The sequence below is a fragment of the Myxocyprinus asiaticus genome, chromosome 19, assembly GCF_019703515.2.
Source record: "Myxocyprinus asiaticus isolate MX2 ecotype Aquarium Trade chromosome 19, UBuf_Myxa_2, whole genome shotgun sequence".
NCBI classification, from domain to species: Eukaryota; Metazoa; Chordata; class Actinopteri; order Cypriniformes; family Catostomidae; genus Myxocyprinus; species Myxocyprinus asiaticus.
This window is the reverse complement of record NC_059362.1, coordinates 41145680-41163959: the sequence shown is the minus strand read 5'-3', so window position 1 is coordinate 41163959 and position 18280 is coordinate 41145680. Positions and strand designations below refer to the sequence as shown.

At 38.6% G+C, this 18280-nt stretch overlaps 3 protein-coding genes across 3 annotated transcripts; all 3 read left to right on the top strand.

The window, feature by feature from the left end:
* The first annotated feature begins 145 nt into the window (after positions 1-145).
* ttc32 (tetratricopeptide repeat domain 32) lies at positions 146-2048 on the top strand. Its single transcript, XM_051645228.1, has 3 exons — positions 146-371; positions 870-1036; positions 1331-2048. The coding sequence occupies exons 1-3, from the start codon at positions 256-258 to the stop codon at positions 1456-1458; spliced, it is 411 nt and encodes a 136-aa protein (XP_051501188.1). The 5' UTR covers positions 146-255; the 3' UTR covers positions 1459-2048.
* Positions 2049-2996: 948 nt separating this feature from the next.
* On the top strand, positions 2997-12588 carry LOC127410143 (uncharacterized). The gene is made up of 20 exons (XM_051645227.1): positions 2997-3037; positions 5426-5521; positions 5605-5729; positions 5800-5943; positions 6054-6158; positions 6234-6398; positions 6460-6556; positions 6628-6845; positions 7095-7248; positions 7531-7736; positions 7801-7918; positions 8001-8200; positions 8482-8596; positions 8748-8917; positions 9002-9114; positions 9208-9338; positions 10936-11125; positions 11491-11629; positions 11705-11807; positions 12223-12588. The coding sequence occupies exons 2-20, from the start codon at positions 5461-5463 to the stop codon at positions 12297-12299; spliced, it is 2631 nt and encodes an 876-aa protein (XP_051501187.1). The 5' UTR covers positions 2997-3037; positions 5426-5460; the 3' UTR covers positions 12300-12588.
* A 1721-nt stretch (positions 12589-14309) lies between these two features.
* On the top strand, positions 14310-18233 carry LOC127410184 (homeobox protein Mix.1-like). Its single transcript, XM_051645315.1, has 3 exons — positions 14310-15726; positions 15818-16026; positions 17452-18233. The coding sequence occupies exons 1-3, from the start codon at positions 15630-15632 to the stop codon at positions 18118-18120; spliced, it is 975 nt and encodes a 324-aa protein (XP_051501275.1). The 5' UTR covers positions 14310-15629; the 3' UTR covers positions 18121-18233.
* Positions 18234-18280: the final 47 nt, after the last annotated feature.

Sequence of the window (18280 nt, the reverse complement as noted above, 5' to 3'; positions counted from 1 at the left end):
TCATCTTTATAAGTTCAAACGTACAGCTGATTATTACATTCCAACTCAGAAGAGGGCGCTCGTATTTATTATTACATAAAACAGGCAATGGAGGATCTATGCTCATGAATATTAATTAACTTCCTTGTTTAACGTTCCCTACTCCTTGGACGTTCCAGTAGGACTTGATTAATATTCATGAGTAAAATCTTTGGCAATGTAAAGACAGTTGAATATTAATATTCATGAGTCAAGATTTCGCCAGTATCGCGTCTCATGGAGGACGGCGAGCTCGTGATCCTGCAAAAAGCACATGACGAGTTCAACAGGAAGAACTACATAAGAGCAGAGGAATTATACACACAGTTTATCGAGTCGTGCACAAAAAACAGGTATTAGTGATTGGTGATTTTGTACGGACTGTACGATCTAATGTAAACAAACCGAGAAGATTTGAGATTACGTCAATAGACCTTTTTCACAGACTGTGATGACGCGTTTCCGCCATATTTAGCAGCGTAAATCTCGCAAAAAAAAATTTTTTATTATACTTTTAAATATCGAGTGTAAATTTATAACATTATGCTTATTGTTGTATTACCTGGAATTAGTTAAAAAAAAACAAAAAAAAACGAATTACCACAGAATTACCACCTTCCGTCTGTCTGTCTTAATCCACCGCTTTTATTTTTTATTTTTTCCTCTTCTGGAAAGACATTCAAACATAATAGTCGATTTTTTTCTTTTCGTCTTGGAGCAAATGGGCAATTGAAAATAATATTTGCTGTGATCTCCCATTCACCGCTGCCTAGTCGGAGTGTGAAAAGGGTCTATAAAGCACTATGATTACTTGTTTATTCACTAGTAAAATTGTGTTTTGTTTATTTTAGACAGTGTAATTCTCGTGATTTGGCCATCGCTTATAATAACCGAGGACAAGTGAAGTATCTCAAGGTGGATTTCTATGAAGCGATGGATGATTACACCTCAGCCATCCAGACCAACAGCCAGTTTGAAGTGCCACTTTATAACAGAGGGTTAATACGTTACAGGTTGGGTAGGTACAAAGTTTAACGCGAAAACGTTTTCTTTTTATTTATTTATTTATTTATTTATTTTTACAGTTTAAATTTTAAGTGGCTAAAAAATGAAGTCATTTAAAATAGTTCTAGGCAGGGTGTGCAGCCCAATTTCTACTCTGAGGAAAAACATGAAGCATTCTGCCTGTCATTCTGTTGTGTTCACCTAGGGGGTGCTGTTTGACAGCATCACAAGAAAGATACATGTTTTGTACGACTTTGGATAAGTGTTCAAAAATGTCCTCATAAAAGTGTTTTTTCCCTTTCTTAAGGCTTTTTTAAAGAGGCTGAGAGTGACTTTCGGAGAGCCCTGGAGCTGAATCCTCATTTTAAAGATGCTAAAGAAAGTTTATGTCAGACACTTCTGGACAGTGAAGAAAAGCTGAAGAGAGGATACTGATTAAAATGTCATCAATATGCTAGTCATTGAAATTTTAACAAACTGGATTTTTTTTGTGTGTGTGAATTAATGTATAACTTTCTTTTAGTGTTCATTCCAAGGTTTACCTGTTGAGTCAGTACAAAATGTGATTTTTCATGAACAATCGTAAGTGCATATGATTATGCGGAGTATAAATAAAGGGATAGTTCATACAGAAATGAAAATTCGTTCACAATTTATACACCCTATTGTTCCAAACCTGCATGACTATGATAACTTTCTTCCGTGGAACACAAAATGATGTTAAGCCAGGTGCCATTGGTAAGCATTCACTTTATACTATATATATATATATATATATATAAACTCCTAAAATAAATAAAAAGATATAATGGAAAGTGAATGCTGACTGAGGCTAACATACTGCTTATCATATTTTTTCTTTGATTAAGATTTTTAATTCACAAAACCATATAAGTCTTTCAAGGTGTGGCAAAACAAAATGAATGTTAACATATATTTCTGAATACTGAAATCAAAGGATTGGACATTTTTCAGTCACAAGTGGTGCATTAACCATGCTTTTTAAATAAACACATTATTTAAAATGGGCATTTCCCTTGTATTTATGCTGCTTCAAAACACTAGGTTCTTAACTGCTTTTACACTACTTAAAGGTTTATTATGGAACTTTTTAGTGCCTTATTCTTAAGTTATATTAAATTCCACAAGTTAAAAAAACAACAACAACAACAACAAAAAAACAGTAAACACTACATACGTCGTTTAGTTTATGTGTGCTGTTTCATTTTTAATATCATGCAACAACCCATTTAAAATGCTCAAAACTCCATTGACAGTAAACAGTCCATTCAGTTAACAGCTTGACTAATTCCTCCTTACTAAATAAGACAATTTCATAGTTAACTCATTGCACCTGCTCTGCAGTTGATGACTGGCATCACCTGTGCACAAGAGTTGGTTACTCTATACATTTCCTTTCAGAGAGCCTTTGGGGGGGTTAAGACATTATTACTTTGAGTTTGAAGACTGAGGTTTTAAATTGTGGTGGTTTTTACATCTCTCGACCACCTGAAAGGAGTGAGGATTTTTTTTTGCGCAAGGATGTCATGGCTTTTGGGGATTTGGTAAGTCTGTTTTGAGGTTGTTTTTGTTACCAATTTAAAGGAAAAGTTCACCCCAAAAGAGAAAATACTATCATTCATCCCCCACATGTAATGTCAAACACATGACTATCAACAAGATATGTTGGCCAGAATGTTAGGAATTGATGGTCTGCAATGAAAGTGAATGGTGACTGAGGCTGTCAGTCTCAAACCTTCTGCCTCACATCTTTTGTGTTCCAAGAACACAAAGTTTAGAGTGAAATGAGGGTGAGTAATTGAAGTTTTGATTTTTGGGTGACTTGTCTCTTTAATGTCCCTTTTTTTTTCTCTCTCTCTCTCTTTCAGTACTTCTTGGCTGTTGATGGTTGTGGTTTTGGCACAAAATTTCAACATGGTCTTTCCACAGCAGAACCTGAATGCGGTATCACCTCAGAGGAATGTCAATGTACTGCCACAGAATTTCAACCAAAGTATGTGTGTGTATACATATTACACAGATACAGCTCTGGAAGAAATTGAGACCACTGCAAAATTCAGTTTCTCTGGATTTACTATTTATAGGTTTGCGTTTGAGAAATTGATTTGTTTTATTCTATAAAGTACTGACAACGTTCTCCTGAATAAAAAATATTGTCATTTAGAGCATTTATTTTCAGAAAATTACAACTAGTCAAAATGACAAAGGTGCAGTGTTTTCAGGTCTCAAATAATGCAAAGAAAACAAGTTCATATTCATTTTTAAATGAGACAATACTAATGTTTTAACTTGGGAAGAGTTCAGAAATCAATATTTGGTGGAATAACCCTGATTGTCAATCACTGCTTTCATGCATCTCGGCATGCTCTCTACCAGCCTTTCATTGCTATTAGGTGACTCCTGGTGCAAAAATCCAAGCAGCTCAGCTTTGTTTGATTGCTTGTGGCCATCTATCTTCCTCTATCACATTTTGGGGGTTTTCAATGGGGTTGAGGTCTGGAGATTGAGCTGGCCATGACAGGGTCTTGATCTGGTGGTCCTCCATCCACACCTTGATTAACCTGGCTGTGTGGCATGGAGTATTGTCCTGCTTAAAACAATCCTCTGAGTTAGGGAACATTCTGTCAGAGCAGAAGGAAGCAAGTTTTGTTCCAGGATAACCTTGTACGTGGCTTGATTCATGCATCCTTCACAAAGACGAATCTGCCCGATTCTGGCCTTGCTGAAGCTCCACCAGATCATCACGATCACCATCAAACCAAGCCAATCTACTTACATTTTTGCATCGGGAGCGGAATAGTCCCCCAACAGTAATGTGAGACTGCATGCCAAAGACGCATGAGAGCTGTGATTTGAAAAATATTGATTTCTGAACTTTAAAACATTGTTTAATGAGCTTTTTCATTTGTTTGAAAACACAATCTGTTTTTACCAGTTTTCTGCAAATTCTCTAAATGACAATTTTTACTTGGGAGAAATGTTGCAGTATTTGCAGAAAGCTAAATGCCCTTTACTCGAACGCATGCCTGTAAATGGTAAATTACCATTACCAAATTTATGTATTCCAGATCTTTCTCTCGCGCACACACACACACACAAGGCAGTCAACAATAATTGTTGGCGTTCTCATTCATCGCAAGGGCAGTTTCATGGCTGGTGCATGCAACCTCCATACGCAGTTTGAGGTTTTTTTTTTTATTTATTTTTATTTTTTTTGTCATTCACCTGAGACATAACTGTCTGGCTGGAAAAGTCTCCCTAGTGTCTCATTTCATGTTACTAGGGTTAAAGGTGCTGTAAGGTTTTAAAAGGCATGCAAATGTTCCTACTCTCCAAAAAACATCACTGAAATAAGTGTTATGAGAGATCTCCCCAGTCTGACTGCTCTAGTATTTGTAAACAGTGAACAAATGCGTCTGTGGGCTGCGAATTGAGGCTTAATGCCATATTCTGATTTAGAATTTGTCAGTTGAGGGTGCCATTTCACTACGATTGTTTAACAATCGTGAGAACATGCTTTGTTTCAGTTTCAACGGTATCTGTGTGGTCTTTTGGAAAGAGGGCATGGCTAAATCAACTGTTCAGTCTTCTGGATGTTAGAACGGCTAAAATTGCATGCAGCACCATTAAGTTTAGGGGTAGGTGTACAGTTTGTGGGACTCCCAAATAAACAAATGGTGTAATGTCACGTTACACTTGTAAGACTCCCTATCTGGATGGTTATGTCCTATACATGACATTAAAATGACATGTGACTAATTGCTCCAGTCGCATGATGTGACAATGCTGATGGTGCCACAACATGCACTCTCTCAAGCCCTTTTACTATTGACTATACTGAGCTGTGACGTCAAATTCAGCGGGGGGGGGGGGTCTGTCTGTTTTTTGAAAAGCCTGCCAAGAATGGGTCACTGGCAAGACATCTAATATAGAAATGTCAAATATTTGCAATGCATCCCAAAAAGCACTCAAACATGGTTGTATACAAGAGTTCAGAGTTTTTACACCTTGCTTTTATTAAAATTGTAAATTGTATACAGCTGTGATTTAACGGGCTTTTTACAGTAAGTTCCATGGTTATTTTGCTTTGGATTAATTTAAACCCTTAAGAGGACTTTGAATAAACCTCACTCTTGCAGCACCTCTCTACTTTTGGTTGGGTATTTTGTAATTTTGAATTGTCAGAATACACTGCTAATTTTAAATTGGCTGTCAATGGAGAACAATGCTTTTTGCCCTCAGAATGCTGTAGTTACAGAATCTACCAGCAGGGGCTAACTGAACAATGCTAATTGGCTAAATTTGAAACCCCTTGGTATGCTTTGGTCATTTGTGACCTAATCATTTGGTTTTCCTCTTTCCCTCAAACAATTTCTTTCAGGAACAGGCCTGAAGACAGCATGTCTGGGAAGTGTTATGAGGCTGACTGTTGATAAGTCTCTAGCTCTTGGAAGTCAGATTGAATTTGACACCATCAGTAAGTTGCCTGCAATAGTTCTATTGCACCTTGATTACAACCATCTTGATTTGCTTGTCTTAAGTGTGGCCTTTTCTTTTCAGATGACTCTCAGATTCTACCTCTAACTCCTACCTTGGCAGTTAAATGTGGCTTCAGTGTAGACTCTGATCCCTGGGGTAACACCAAAGTCTTTGCATCTCTCCTGAATTGTTTTGCAGGGAATGAGGTAATTACCTTACTGTGGGTTAAAAACAACTTCTGTTGTCATTCACTTCAGTAGTGCTTTATGCTTTCAGAATGATAGCGAGTTTGATATTGACATGCGTGTCCGAGTGCGTGGCGTCAACAAAGCAGAGCAAGATGTCTTTGAGGTGGAAAAGTCCTGTAGCTACAACCAATGGGCCCCCCGTGAAATTCTTTGTGATCGTAATTATATGGAGGTAAAACTAGTGAAAAATGTGGTGTTTGGGGTTTCTATCACTTTAGGCTTATGAAGTTTTTGTGATTTTAATAATGTGTTTTGTAAACTAAAATGACTGGTTTCCGCTAGGTTTCTGTCAACCGATTGCCCGGGGAGATTACTGCCTTGAAAAGACGGCCAAAGATGGCTAAAGATCAAGAGTTTGAGAACCAGTGGACTGATACTGTTTCAGAGGTACATGAACTGAGTTCTTGGAGTCCATTTAGTGCATGGTGCTTGATCTAACATGCAGTCCCTACCACCTTCCAGGCCATTACCTCTAGATACAACATCTGGAGAATGGTGTTTTTCACTCCTAAACAAAAAGCCATGGTGCTGGAGGATGCTCTAAAGATAGGATATGGTGTAACAACAACCAAGTCTCGGCTGGTGCTACGAAGCGGTTTTGACATGCCCGAGACCTATGTGGAAAACGTGAGTGACTAAAACATTGGATACTCAATAATTTGACTGGACTAATGCATGTGCTCAACAGGTGAATGGAGTGCCTATGAAGTTTATTAGAGTAACCACCTACTTCAAGAAACAGTGGTCTGTAACCATGTTGGATACTGTTGCTGCATGTCCAACCGGTACGCATGACTACTACATGAGTCACTTTATGCAGTGTTCTTGCTTCATCTATATACTGCCTAATTTACAGGTGGACTTGTCTTTACGGATGAACTTATCACCTGGAATTTTCCCCGATTTAACCCTCTAATGAGTTCTACTGAAAACAAAATCCTTGGGATGGTCATGGGAATAGATGGAGAGCAGATTGACTCGGCACAAATGGCTGCCAAAGGCTATAGTTTGACAATCACAGACACTTTTATTGTAATGACGCTACCTGTTGGTGGACCAGATGGCTACTACAAGGTTTGTTTCCTAACATGGTTTTTAAAAGGTTTAAAGCAGGGCTTTTCAATTTCTGTGCCTGGAAAGCCACATCTTGCGGAGTTCTTGCCAAACCTAATTAAACTGATCGGAACGAGCAAAATGAGGTGTATATTACTTCTGGCAGATCTATAAGAGCTGGAACTAAGCCCTGCAGGATGTGGATCTTTTAAACTTTGGCCATTCCATGCCTAACTCCATTTTAGCTAAAGACTTTATCCCTTGTTGCAGAGTCATGTTGTAAATGACCAGTACCACATCAGATACACCATTGAGCCAATGCTGGAGTTATTGTGGAGCGAGGGTGGCCTTGATGCAACCAGATACAAAGTCCTTTTCCCCATCAAGACCCCTTTTATGCCTAGACCGCCCCAATCTGTTGACTGTGAGTGTTGTGGGAACTTGAGTTTTAGTAAAGGGTGTAATTTCTGTGCCATTAGGGGCAGTGAACAGAATTGCAGAAAAGTTTAAAGTTTCCCCTGGCTGGACAAGTCTCACCCCAAACTGACTTGTCCAATTTTGTAAATGTTGCCATGCCTGTCCCATTCGAGCCGCTCCAACAGTTTGAAATTATGTGTGGTGTTGCTAGTGGTGCAAAAATTACCATTTACACAAGTCCTTTATAATGGCATGCTGCTTATTCTGAATTCTCAATTCCATTTTATAGACACTGTAGACCAAAGGGCATTTGATGTGCTTTTGGGTACTTTCCTTCATGATGTTCAGTTGGTGAACATCACTTTTTCCACTGGAGTCCTTACTGTTGCAGAGGCAAATGCGAGGGGCTTCAATGTACAAGAGCAACGCTTCCAAAATGGCTCCAAGGCATTCAGACTTCAAGTGCCCTTCTCTGATCCTGTTGTTGTGACAACTGTAAGTGTACAAGTGACTTGTGGTTTTTGTTTTTGCTGCTTCTCATGTTGTCATTTCATTGCAGCAAGTTGATCTGGTTGCTATGGTCTACAACCTTCCCCTCATCTATGGTTTTATGATCCTGCCTGAATGCACAACTTTTTCTTACCCTGCATCTGTAACTGTAACCTCTCAAGATGTCGGTAAGTGTTTTACAGTGTCAAAGGTATGTCAGATTTGTCAGTGTCCCAGGATTTAACCTCACTTACCTCCCCCCAAATCCAGTTCTCCCAACTGTGAGTGGAGCCTGTGATAAGGAAAAGTTCCACATCATGATTTCAAATGGAAATCTGGGCAAGAACTTTAATATAATGCTGGGCACACGTGACCTGACTCCAGAGCGGCGTGCGGAGTATGACGTTAAGGAGAACGGCACTCACATGTTGTTGGCAGTGCCTTTCCTAGCATCCGACGTTGCATTTGAGGTGTGACTTCACTTAAGCTGTCTTGCCTTCCTGTACAATGTTGAACAATCCAGCTGAAGCTGGTAGTTGGTTCCTATCATGGCTGAATTGATCATAACTGGTTGACCAGTTACCGTGTTCCAGATTTGACCACCTCCAGCTGGTATTACCTGCTGCTAGTTGGTTTGATATAAACTAGCTACCATGTTCTATCTGTTATACCAAGACATGGTAACCATCATAAACTGGATTTTTCCAGCAGGATGGATCATGTAGTAGTTTTAAAATGTCTGTCTTTGCAGTTGATGTACCCATCATCCTTGAGGGCACGGCTTGATGCATTACTATGGGACCCTGTCAAAAAATGGAGCCTCAGTGACTTCTCCCTGGCCTGCAACTTTCCCATGACAATGACTGGTATATTCTTGGGCACAGGACTTTTTGTTTATTTAATTGTTAACGCTGATATCTCCATCCTACCTTTATGCCTAATATTGGCACTAATAAAATTGAAGAGAGGTGTGGCAAAAAGTCTAAGTAGAAGGTAATTGTTTTTGGCCTCTTCCAGAGTGTTTCAGCAATGGCTCCATGTCTGCACTTGCTGTAAAGGTAGAATCTGTGTCCCAACTTGTCCCCAGTCAACTTACCTTGACAGATCCCTTGTGCAAACCCAAATTCAGCAACGACCGCTTTGCCTACTTCTCTTTTGATGCAAACAGTTGTGGCACCACTAGAACGGTATGCAGGTGACTCTAAAAGTTGACTTGTGCCACACCAAAAGGTTGGGTTCAAAACCTTTTTGATAGTCTCCCTCTCCCTCAGTTCTATGATGGGGTCCTGATGTATCAGAATGAAATCTCTATGGGTGATGGACGACCAATTTCCCACCAGGCTAAAAAAGGTGTACCCTTTAGTCCTCCTGATCCAGAGTACCGGTAAGCTCATCTCTTTATATTGTCAACTAATTTGTTTACTTGTAACATTTAATGTATACCTTTCCATCTCTTCTGTAACCCCCCCCCAATTAGAGTGACTGTATCCTGCTTTTACAAGGTGAACGATACCCAGACAATTGCATTCTTCACAAAGCCGCGAGAAAGTGAACCCCTCCCTGAGACTGGGTTTGGCGAGCTGCAAGTCCTACTGAGACTTGCCATGGGTATGCTGGCATGCTATTGTGTACAAAAAGCCAAAAGCATGTGGGCACCATTAACTGGGTATTTGGTCCTCCCTGAAAGCTTCTGATCTGGGAAGGCTTGTAACCATATGTTAGAGGAAATTCCCACTGCCATATTCTCATTCTGATACAATATCATCAGTAGGGTCTCTCGCAATTGGTGTTTCTATTCATCCTAAAAGTGTTCAGGTCTGGGCTTTGTGCAGACCAGTCAAGTTTTTCACACCAGACTCCATGGTCCCTTTTTTTTTTGGACCATGTTTTGTGCATTTTGTTGGTCACCCTGAACGGTTGCTGTAAAGTTGGAAGCCTACAATTCTGTAGCATTAAGATTTGCCTTCAATGTAATAAACAAGCCTAGCCAAATCTGTTAATTGGCATGAGGTCCACTTCCTTTTGGCCACGTGGTGTTTGGTTACTTATTGTAGCACAAATGTGTTTGCAGATGGCAGAGTATCCACATTGGTCAAATTTCATGTCAAATGAAACACATTCTGCCTTTTTTCCACCCGAGACCTGAGTGTGACTGCTGTGTGCATTTTCCTCTTTGATTTGTAATTGATAGCCCATAATAAACATGCCAAAAAAGAGAATCTAGAGCAAGTTTTCCTAAAGACTGATGGCAATATACTTGGACAGTGGTATGAAGTTGTGATTTTAAGTGATTCCAAGCTTTTTAAAATCAAATTTAGGTTTCCAGGAGTGTTGGCTCATGTTTGAGACTATACAGACATTGCATCAGAATTGGGATCATTTCTGATGTAAAGTAATTGGTGCCAGTAACTGATGCGGGCAATGTTAATGATTTTATATATCAAGTTTTGAATGTGTACTAATTTACACTTTCCCATATCTGCCAAACATGTTGAGTGGTCCAAATACCATCTGCAGCCTGAAACTGAACTTTTGGTCTGCGCTAAGAAAATGCACTTGGCTACATGTTATAGGATTTTATTTTGTGTAAGTGACTAAACCTCCAGTGTGCTGTGAAGTGGCCCTTATTTTCATCCTAACTCCAAATAAAGCTTTGAGGCCAAATTTTTCAGCTTTTGGATTAAACCATTGATTCTCCATGTGAAAATGCAAACTAAACTAATTTCCCTTAGAAATCCTATAAGTACAGTGTACGTTGTTTAGCAGCGTGGTGTTTCTTGATAAATCACTCCAATTTTAAATGGCATATTGAATGAAACTAAAGATTCTAATCTTGACTTAATCTGGTTTCTTGCCAGACGTAGCTTTGGCATTTCTCCAAAAGACAAACTCCTGTGGTTGGCGCAGTGTTTTGTCTACAACTCCGTTTAACCCTTTACTGACAGTCTCCTGAACTGAGATCAGTCTGTTTAAATGTATTTAAATGATGCGTTGTGTACGTGGGGTCACGAGGTTAAACAATGATGGTACAGAAACTTGGACAAGTATTCTATGCATGATGCCTTCTGCAAACACTCGATTTAGTGGGAAAAGTATTGTTTTGCTCCCTTTCCCCTGAATGACTGCCCAGTGGGGGTTTTTTTTTTTTTTTTTTTTTTTTAGCTAATCACTTTTGGTTGCTTTTGTCTTTCCCTTCTCTACCCAGATGGCTCTTATAAAGACTTCTATGTAGAGCAGGATTTCCCAGTTGGACAGTACCTAAGAAAACCTCTGTTCTTTGAGGTGGTGCTGCTACAGTCCACTGATCCTCAGATAGAGCTAGTCTTGGAGAACTGTTGGGCTACTCTGAAACAAGACCGGAACTCTACTCCAAGATGGGACTTGATTGTAGATGGGTAATTTTGTTTTTTTTTTCTTCCCCCAATCAGACAAGCATTTGCTTTTGATGAAAACATGTGTTTTGAATATTTTTACAGATTGTCTAAATATGGTGACATTTGTTGCTGGGGAATTTTATATTGATTGTAAGCACTTGCTTTACTGATTTGCTGTTTTGGCAGCATTTAACCATTACGTAGCTTAACACTTTCTTTAAAATGACTTTTGCAGTGAGCCTGCATAATATCCACTCAACTTTTGCCCCCTTGGAGCAAGTTTTACTGCCACAGTCCTATTGATGTTCTGTAGAGCTTGTATGGGTGGGCATTGTAAAATTATTATTATTTATTTTTTTTTTTTTAATTGTCTATGATCTTAACAGCTGTGCGAGTCTGGCTGACCGTTATGAAACTGTCTTCCATCCTGTAACTCCTGATGGGGTTAATTTCCCATCTCACATAAAGCGCTTTGAAATCAAGATGTTTGCGTTTGTGCAGGAAAATACCATCCTCAAAGATCCGGTAATGGACTATTTATTTTTAGTGTGTGTGTGTGTACGTATGTACGTACGTGTATTAAGTTTCTTATGTTCCCAGATGTTTGTACACTGTGACGCTGTGCTTTGTGATATCAGTCGGACTAATGGAATCTGCAAGAGAGAATGTTCCTCTCCCATTCCTTTAAAAACTGCAAAGAAAGGTATGCACCTCCCCACTTTAGTATTTGCACTCTTAAAAGCCCAATAAGTTTTCAGCAATTAACAACTACAGTCACTTAATGTACAGAGGTTTTTCAAAACTTTGAAGATGTTATTTTCTAAATTGGTTTAAAGCTCAATTTGATCTTAAGATCTCATTTACTTGCAATTATCACCTAATTGTCAGTGACCATGGTGCAATTTGTATTATGTGGGAAATGTTACAATTTTGCTCTAATACTACACTGACTTCTGGTTTGATTTATTAATGGAAAGGATGAACTAAATGGGCCATCGTTCTCACCAGTATCTGTATTTGGGTTTACAGCCTATTCATTTTCTGCCTAGTAACCACTGGTGTTTCCTTCAGGAAAACCAAAATGTAGTTTATTTTTTCTCTTCCCCCAACATGACAAGTACGAAGAGACACTGCTAATGACCAATTCCAGAGAGCACAGCTGTCATCAGGAAAAATACTGTTTTCAAGCTCCTAGTCCATTTTGGTTCAGTCTTAATAAAGTCACACTGAAAGCCTTTACTTGGTACGCTCCTGTGTTATTCCTGTTCTGCAGTACCTTCTGAATGAACTGTTAAAAGAAAAGTGAAGTGGTTGTATGTCAAAGTGGTTCTGAAAAGGTATACCAAACTTTAGACTCTAGACAAGCTCAGGTACTTCACACAATGGCAAGAAAATTTAACAGGATTCTAAACACTATAGAAATGGTGGAACTTGGCACTTTATAAGACTTCATGATTTTCTGTAGCTTCATCAAACTGTATTGAATGTTTTGCACTACTAAATGGCACAAATTAGTTCATAACTGTTGCTCTAGTCTCTTAATTTACTTTTTTGTTTTAGCCTTTGGCATTTGTGTAATCTACAGCTTTCTGGTTGTATGAAAAATAGGTCTTGGTCAAAGGTTTTTTTTTTTTTTTTAAAAGGTTTAACTATTTAAAGGCTTTACAGTAATTTAAAAGGTAAAGCACTTTGAGTTGGGGGTGCAGGCCTTCACACTTGTGCACTTATCTTTGGTAAAGTGTGCTCTGGGTGCCAGACATTTTGACTGTCCCTTTTAATTCCCTGTTCTTTGTGAATAAGGTTCTTAACAGGTTAAAGTCTGTTTTTGAACATGCTCTGCTATTTTAAAGGATTTGAAAAGGCCAAGAGGAAGATGTGATTTCATATTTAGGGATGTTTTATTGGGAGTCAAATTGTCATCAACACATCACAATTATTTAATGCTTTTGTTAATCTAATATTTGAAGTTTAACTTATTGACTGAGCTGGGTGTGAGGGGTTCATGAAGGGAAAAGGCGACTAGCAATCCATTTCCTATAAGTAATTTGGTCAAAAGCAGCCTAAAACACTTCACTAAATGCACCCTCCTTTCTCAGACACTCCTCACAACTGCCTGAAATCTGTGCATGCTTGTATCATGGTTAAATGTAAAGTGTAGTATAACGAACATTTGATTCAAAGAATAGCAAATCTCCATTGAATTCTGTGTGGTGTTAGAATTTGACAAGTACGATTGCATATTCGGTGGTTCCTAAGAGGAAGTTTACTGTCATTTCTATGGAGGGGAAGTTGCAGCAATAAGTATTTCGGGTTTGTATTGGTGCACATTCAGAAAGTTAACATTTAAAGATGTAACTTTTCAAGAGGGGAAAACGTCTAGACATTTGTCTAGAGAAATGTCAATCCTGTGAAAGGAAAATGTCCCTCTCTAATCCCTGACACCTTGAATATCTAGTCAATGGTTTGATAGATGACAATCAGTGTATTAATGGCTGATCATTAGCTGCTGCGGTTGCATCAAAAGATTAGGATTTATGTTTGATGTTCCAGATGGCTACATTTGTGAATGGTTTGAGTTAATCACTGTGGCCTTGGATCTGATCAAAGTTTACATCCATTTGCATAGACATTTTACTTAAAAGACCACTCATAGCAATAGGGATTAAGGCAGTGTATACACTACGGCAAATATTCCACAAAAAATCATTTGCATCTCTTTTCTATAGTTTGGTTTGTCAGCCGTATACAAGACTGACTGATTGGGGCTAACCTTTTTTTTTTTTTTTTTTTTTTAACCACCCCAGACTTTTTTCTTAACCCTAACCCAAGAATCTACCAGTAGTCTTTTAGAAGAAACTATAAAATGCATGTCAATGGTAACAAATTCTTCACTAAAATTCAGTATTAACTTAAAACAGATCAATGTTACAATAATCCTGTTTAACAATGGTTGGGGTAGTAACAATTTTCTGAATATCAGAAAAAAGCACATTTTAAAGTTGTTAATACTTAATAGCTTTCAACCATATGTGGTACTAATTGTTTTAGCTGTCAGGAATAATGTACTTGCAGGAATGTTCTGGGTTCAATACAAGTTAAGCTCAATCAACATTTGTGGCAATGTTGATTTACCACTATTTTGACCTGTCCCTCTTTTTAAAGAGCAAAAATCTAAGTTAGTGAAGCACTTACAATGGAAGTTTAAACATTGTATTTCAGCTGTGAAGTTGTTTAAATTGTCATGGTAATGTTGTAAAATTAACTATACACCTTTTCTGTGTAAAGCTATAAAGTGATTATCACGCTATTTTAGTGTTAAAACGCATTGTCTTCTGGCTATATTTTTGAAACTATTTTAACGTTTACAGATTGAAACAGTCACTTTCATTGGAAGTGCCGTATTTTTTTTAAAAAACCAAATGAATTTGTGGTGACTTATGCCACATGCTGTCAATTGAGCTAAACTTGTATTCCACTCGGAAAATTCCTTAAAGCAATAGAAATGCATCCTAGCACCAGGTGTAAATGGGGTCAAGATGAACCGCCATTATAAAATTGTTTGAAAATTGTTACATTTTTTCTGAAACATATCAACTGCCAAGTCAAAACCATTCTTCAACTAGACACTTTAGTGAAATCATGTTTATTATGCATGTTAAAGATTCAATATTTCAATTTAGTCAATATACACATTTTGGTATTACAATTGCCCCCAGTCTCACAGCCATGATAAGGCTGCTACCAACCAGCAAATTTAATCATTTAAATAAACACTGCACAAATAAACATGTAGGGCCTACATAATTAATAGACCCTACATCAAATAGCATTTTGCATACTGTAGTTTGGACCATCTTGTCTGATCAGTCTGTCCCAAAATGAACCAAAACGGATTGTCACCAGGTGATTATTAGTTCATACAACTGAATACACTGGGCCAGATTTATGTGTAAGAGGAACCTATAAGAAGGAAATTACACATGCTTGTCCTTAGGACAAGCAAACCAATGCTGAAAACAACCATTTAAAACATAGTCCAGAAACTATCTATTTTAATGCAATATATTTAAAACCTCGTGCATTTTTGCAAGGTTAGGTTGTTTTTTTTTTTTTTGTTTGTTTGTTTTTTTTTCTTCATTGTGGTTAAAGTCTGGAGGAAGTTAGGTTCCTTTTTGTGCAAGGCTGCAAAGTGATCTGACTGAGGGTGTTCTCCAGAATGCAAGAAAAACATCTCATCCCAACAATACACGTACATGTTTTTTCAAGTCATGTGTATTCGGGTGGAGATCCCATTAAACGCACACACGAACCTCTTACGGATGCAAATGGTTCCCGAATGCCAAAAATTCACACCCTGCGCCCTACCTGACAGATCTGCGCCCGACGTCCTCCGTACAGCTCCAGTGCAAATTGACACCTCCACTCACTTTGATCAAAGGCTGGGAGGCTGGATATATAATGCATTTCTAAGGGAAGTCAACTCATTCGTGGTTCAACACCAGCAGGAGTGCATAGGAGTCACAATATGGCAGTCGTGCATGGAAACATGGGAACTGGACACTTAAAACCATTTCAGATTTTTTCTACAGATTTGGAAAGAAGGACTAACATGCAAACAACAGGTTGGTGAAGGGATTTTATTTTCTTGGTTACGCATTTGACAGTTGCATATTATTTAAAACGATAAACTCACGGCTATTTTCACTCTCTCAGATTATGGCGCACATTTTCTCAGCGACGCACACCCAGTGACCTCCAGGGCGGACAGCATGGCCTTGTTTACGCACCGCAGAAAGCGCACCAACTTTACGCAACAGCAGATAGACGTCCTCGAAAAGGTTTACTTGGACACCAAATACCCTGATATTTACTTAAGAGAGAAACTTGAAGAACTGACAGGCTTGCCAGAGTCAAGAATTCAGGTGAGAATTCATTTGCATGTTTGACTTCAACGATTTGAGTAACCTTGTGATAAAAAGTAAGGGGTGGTCAGGGCTAGTTGTAACACATTTAATCCAGGGATTATTTCTATTTATGAAACTAATAGTTCCAGTGCTTAAAGGGTTAGTACACCCAAAAAATTAAAATTCTCTCATCATTTATTCACCTTCATGCCATCTAAGATGTGTGTGACTTACTTTCTTCTGCAGAACACGAAGACTTTTAGAAGAATAACCTTGCTCTCTTGGTCCATACAATGCAAGTGAATGGTGATCAGGCCTTTGAAGCTCCAAAGAGCAGATAAAGACTTCATAATCCATCAGATCAATATCTTTTGAAGCGATCCAGTTGGTTTTGGGTGGGAACAGACCAAAATATAACTTGTTTCATTGAACATCTTAACAGCAGTCTCCTGTTTTCATGATATCAAGCTCGATTACCCTTCTTTTAGCACCATCTAGTGCTCTGCACATGCGTCAAGCACTAGGAAGTGTAATCAAGCTTCATATCACGATCTTGCCTAGAGACTGCAATGGCAAGATGTACAGTGAAAAAGGAGTTATATTTTTGGTCTGTTCTCACCCAAAACCAACTGGACCGCTTAAGAAGACATTGATGAAACCACTGGAGTCTAATTAATTTTGATTTTGATGACTTTATCTCCTTTTTGGAGCTTTAAAGATTTGGTCACCATTCACTTGCATTGTATGGACCTATAGAGCTGAGATGTTCTTCTAAAAATCTGGGTTTCAGTGAGGCACTTACAATGGAAGTGAATGGGGCCAATCTGTAAACTGTTAAAATACTCAGTTTCAAAAGTATAGCCAGAAGACATAAACAATATGCGTGTTAATATGATTTTAGTGTTAACGTGATTTTTTTTTTTTGGTGTAAAGTTATAGCCAATTTTACAGCTTCATTGCTATGATGATTTAATGTCACCAAACCCTAAAACTGGCAATTTAAACAACATTACAGCTCAAATAATGCATGAGTTTTAACAGAAGAATTAAGGTAAATACTTTATTAGCTTTAAAAGTGCCTTTTAAATCCTTAAAATTGGTCCCATTCACTTCCATTGTAAGTGCCTCACTGTAACCTCCATTTTTGCTTATTTAAAAAAGAAAGAAACACAAGTAAATTATTATTTTTATTTTTTGGTAATCAACATTATGCCACAAATGCATTTATCTTAACAACATTTTGTGAATGTAGTCGAGGCTGAAGGGCATTGATAGGCACAACATGACTATTCACATGATAGCATGGCCTCTCGTACCTTTTATTGTCTAAATAGTTACCAGGTTGACCAGGCTTGGCTTAGCTGATTTTTTTCTGAAGGGGTTGGAGATAACAGACTTGTATTGCATCAGGTTCCCAAATGAATGTGTTAATCTTCTATGCAGGTGTGGTTCCAGAACCGAAGAGCCAAGTCACGGCGCCAGGTGGGCATCCCCGTTCCAGCTAAGAACAATGAAAATATTCTGACCTCCAATACTCTCATTATGAACCAGTTTATGACCCATCAGAACCACACTGGCCTGGAGACGCAAAGAACGCCCCAGTTTGACACAAAGGACAACTTCAGTAAACATCTGACCAGCTCTGCCAACGACAATGGCTGCAACAAGAAAGTTGACCTGTACGACCCAACCACGATTCCATGCATGTTCAGCAGAACTGAGGAGAACCAGGTCAAAACGGATCACCTGAGCGTCGTGGTTCCATGCAATTACACACAGCAGTATCCAATGGTGCAAGGACAGTTTACGGCCACATGCCACACAAAATCGACAATGAAACAGTTTTTGGTGGAGTATGACAATTTCCCTCCGAACAGGACCATCGGGCCAGAGATGAAGGTCGTCATTCCACCTTTACCATCACAGAATAACTTCATGATGTCATCGTCATCCCCCAAACATGTCGCCTGTTCTGTCCAAAGCGTGCCAGTTAAGGTCCAGCCAGCGACTTTTGGCACTTTCCCTCCTATTAGGGCAAACGAAGCTGTAGAGTTTTCAGATTCTGACTCAGACTGGGAAAAAGAGGCCATGTCTGGTTTTAATGGCTTTTAGCTATTTTATTATAACTGGCACACTGAGACTCTTTGTTCAGACTTTATCTGTAAGCCAAAACTTTTGAAATCATATTTATTGTATATTTCAGATGTAGTTTATGTCAGTGGGATTCTCACAAAATGTCTTTTATCTTGATTGTGGATAAAGAAGACATAAC